Genomic DNA, 2831 nt, shown 5'->3' with positions numbered 1-2831 from the left:
AAGAAAGGGGGAGGAGGAGAAAAAAAAAAAGAGGGAAAAAGGGGGGAGGGGGGAAAAAAAAAAGAAGAAAAAAAAAGGAAGAAGGGAAAAGGGGAAGAAAGAAGGAGAAGAGGGAAGAAAGAAGAGAAGGGAGAAAAAGGGGAGAGAGAGAGAGAGAGGGGGAGAGGGGGAAAGAAAAAAAAGAAGGGGAGGGGGAGGGGGAAAAGGAAGGGGGGAAAGGGGAGGGAAGAGAGGGGGAAAAGAAAAAGAGGGAAGGAGAAAAGGAGAGGGAGAAGAAGAGAGAGAGAGAGAGAGAGAGAGAGAGAGAGAGAGAGAGAGAGAGAGAGAGAGAGAGAGAGAGAGAGAGAGAGAGAGAGAGAGAGAGTATTTCATGCGGAAGGTCCACGAGAAACACGCGGCGAGGGCGACAGCAAGAGTCGAACGGGCGGCGCCTGATTCAAAAGACACAGCCACATTCCTGAGACGCGCGAGAGCAGCTCGTTAAAGGCAATGGGGTCTAGATTTGGAGCGCTCGCCGAAGAGGAGTACGACAAAATAGCGCCCGATTGCCTGCACGCTGCCAGCACTGACAGACTCCAAAACAAATACCCGAAAGAAGAGAGGGGAACTCTCGCCGGAGAGGTGACGAGTGAAATGCAGGTAGTGGGGAAGGCAGCATCGATAGCCATTCAGACACAGCTTTTAGGCGCCATTCTTGCCAGAGCATCGCTGCATGCAGAGTGTGTGTCCCTTGCTTGTTTGTATGTTTAGTTAGTTAGAGCGGATGCGTTCGTTCTTTCTTTTTTCGCTAGCGATCTGTTTTTTCTTTCGAGATGCGGGGGGGGGGGGGGACGAGCATCTCGAAAGGGAGCCGGGCGACGGAAGAGAGGGCTTGGGCTCGTCACCGCACAAGCCGCCGAGCCGAGGGAACGCAGGACGGCGCGATTTCTCCTCTTTGATTTGTTTTTTTGCGCGTTTGAACTCGAGCGGGGTGGGGCTCGCTAGCCGCTCGGCGTGAAAGTGCGACCGAACTTCTGCTAAGACACGGAACAACAATGACGACAGCGGACGGCCAAGCCGGGCCGGGCCGAGCGGGCGGACTGAGCCATGTGCCGGCGAGCACAGCGCCGGAAGCGCCGAGAAGAGGTAGGGCGAAGCCGACGAGCATCGAGCATGCTACCCGCCTGCCTCATGAAGGAACTGAACGTGGCCGACGAGGAAGTGAACCACTTCGAGCACAACTTTCCCGCCTACTTTCAGACCAAGATCGAAGCCACGAGGCGCATGCTGACGACGGATCGCAGAAGCTCGGACGGGTCGGACGCCACCTCTAACCCTTAATAAGATTGGTGTAAGAGAGACGTACTACTCTCTCGCTAGAGCACGAGTGGGTGGGTGCGCGCGCCGCTCTCCAGTAGGCAGACTCATGGCGGTGGCCACACGCGCGCAAAGGCGTTCTTCGGATCGCTGGTCGAGCGACCCGGGGGATGCCCCGCGCGCCTGACCCAGGCGCGAAAACGAATCTGCGAGGCGTGGCCGCTTATGCGGCCCGATGGGGAGGAACGGGGCGAGCCCCCTCCAACCCACCCGCGCTAGGTCTCGGGTTTGACGCATGGGGTCACTCCCGCGAAACTCGTGAACTAGCCGGGGCAGTCGGAGAAGTGGCAACTCCGTGCACTGACGGTCGGCCGTCAGAAAACACGCCTCCGTGGCTCGGGTTACACCAATCCTCGCTACCCAACGCGGCCAAAGGATATCCACCTCGAGAACCTCGAGAGAGGGAGCGGACCGTGAGTTGAGGAAATCGGAGGACGCGACCCACTTCGCCACAGACGGTCCCGCGCCTCGCCGCTATGACGGGTAGACGACCGCGGCTCGTGTGCGTCTACCCGTCTTTGTCCGGAGTGAAAAGTCCAACGCGCTCGTCGGTGACGGTGTCCTCCAACCTGCGCCGCGCTCGGCGAACCTCGACAGCGCTTTCGGTGGCATGCAGCTCTTTGCGACAGAAGCCTGAAGAGCAGCTCCTCTGCTGCTCACACACTCTGCACAGTTGACACAGCCTACTGTGCGGCTGCCACAGCTGTCACAGCGATGGGCTCGCCCTCACTGGCCCTCAGTCACTTGTGCTGCGGCTTGTGTGAGCGACACTGCTCGGCGACTGCCGGCACACTGTGAGACCATGGGTGTGAGGTAAAACCACGCTACCAGCGCTTGGTCACATCGGCCCCGAGGTCAGATCCTTCTACTCTGTTGATGACAAGACTTGTCTACTGGCTGGAGCCGAGCAGGAGGGCCCAGCGCACAACCCCAGGTCAACTCAGGGTCCACACCCCGTACAGTAGCGCATGCAAGCATCCGCTCCTCCTCCTGTCTATGCTACACACGGCTCTCCATCCTCTCAACTCTCGTTTCACAATGTGCGTGTGCTGGGGCCGATACGGCTCCAGAGGTAAATAAAGCTCTCACTCTTTTTTGTTTTGCCATTCTTTGGCTTTCGGTGCCCCGCGCCCCCTGCGCCCTGGCCCTGCAGGCCTGTGTTCTGATTGATATGCGTTACGGTGCTCTGTCAATGAAGATAATGCGCCATCCGCCAGGGCCGCGTCTCCCTCTTCTTCTCTCGTCTCTAAGGCCGGACGAACCCCGCGCCCCCGCGCCCCGGCCCGCCGTCCCACAAGCGCACAAGTGTTCACGCGAGTGCCCTCCTCCACCCCCCCGCCCATCCCATCCGCCGCCCGCATGCTTGATCCTTGCCCGTGCACCCACGCCGCGCTTGAGCCTAGGCTGCGCACGGCCAAGTGCCAGCATGCCGATTCTCGACCTCTGCAGCACGCCTCCCACTACAACTCCATGAC

At 59.3% G+C, this 2831-nt stretch overlaps 1 protein-coding gene across 1 annotated transcript in view; it reads right to left on the bottom strand.

The window, feature by feature from the left end:
* Nucleotides 1-1147, bottom strand: part of EMIHUDRAFT_240920 (hypothetical protein) — a gene marked incomplete at both ends in the record, with an annotated part of 5185 nt that extends 4038 nt beyond the window's left edge. The window contains one exon of the mRNA XM_005774188.1: nt 1103-1147. Coding sequence (XP_005774245.1) covers nt 1103-1147 — 45 coding nt within the window. The remainder of the gene's footprint in view (nt 1-1102) is intronic.
* Nucleotides 1148-2831: the final 1684 nt, after the last annotated feature.

The sequence above is a fragment of the Emiliania huxleyi genome (assembly GCF_000372725.1).
Source record: "Emiliania huxleyi CCMP1516 unplaced genomic scaffold EMIHUscaffold_319, whole genome shotgun sequence".
Classification (NCBI taxonomy): Eukaryota; Haptophyta; order Isochrysidales; family Noelaerhabdaceae; genus Emiliania; species Emiliania huxleyi.
Note: the sequence above shows the minus strand (reverse complement) of the source record. Positions and strands in the feature narration are given on the sequence as shown.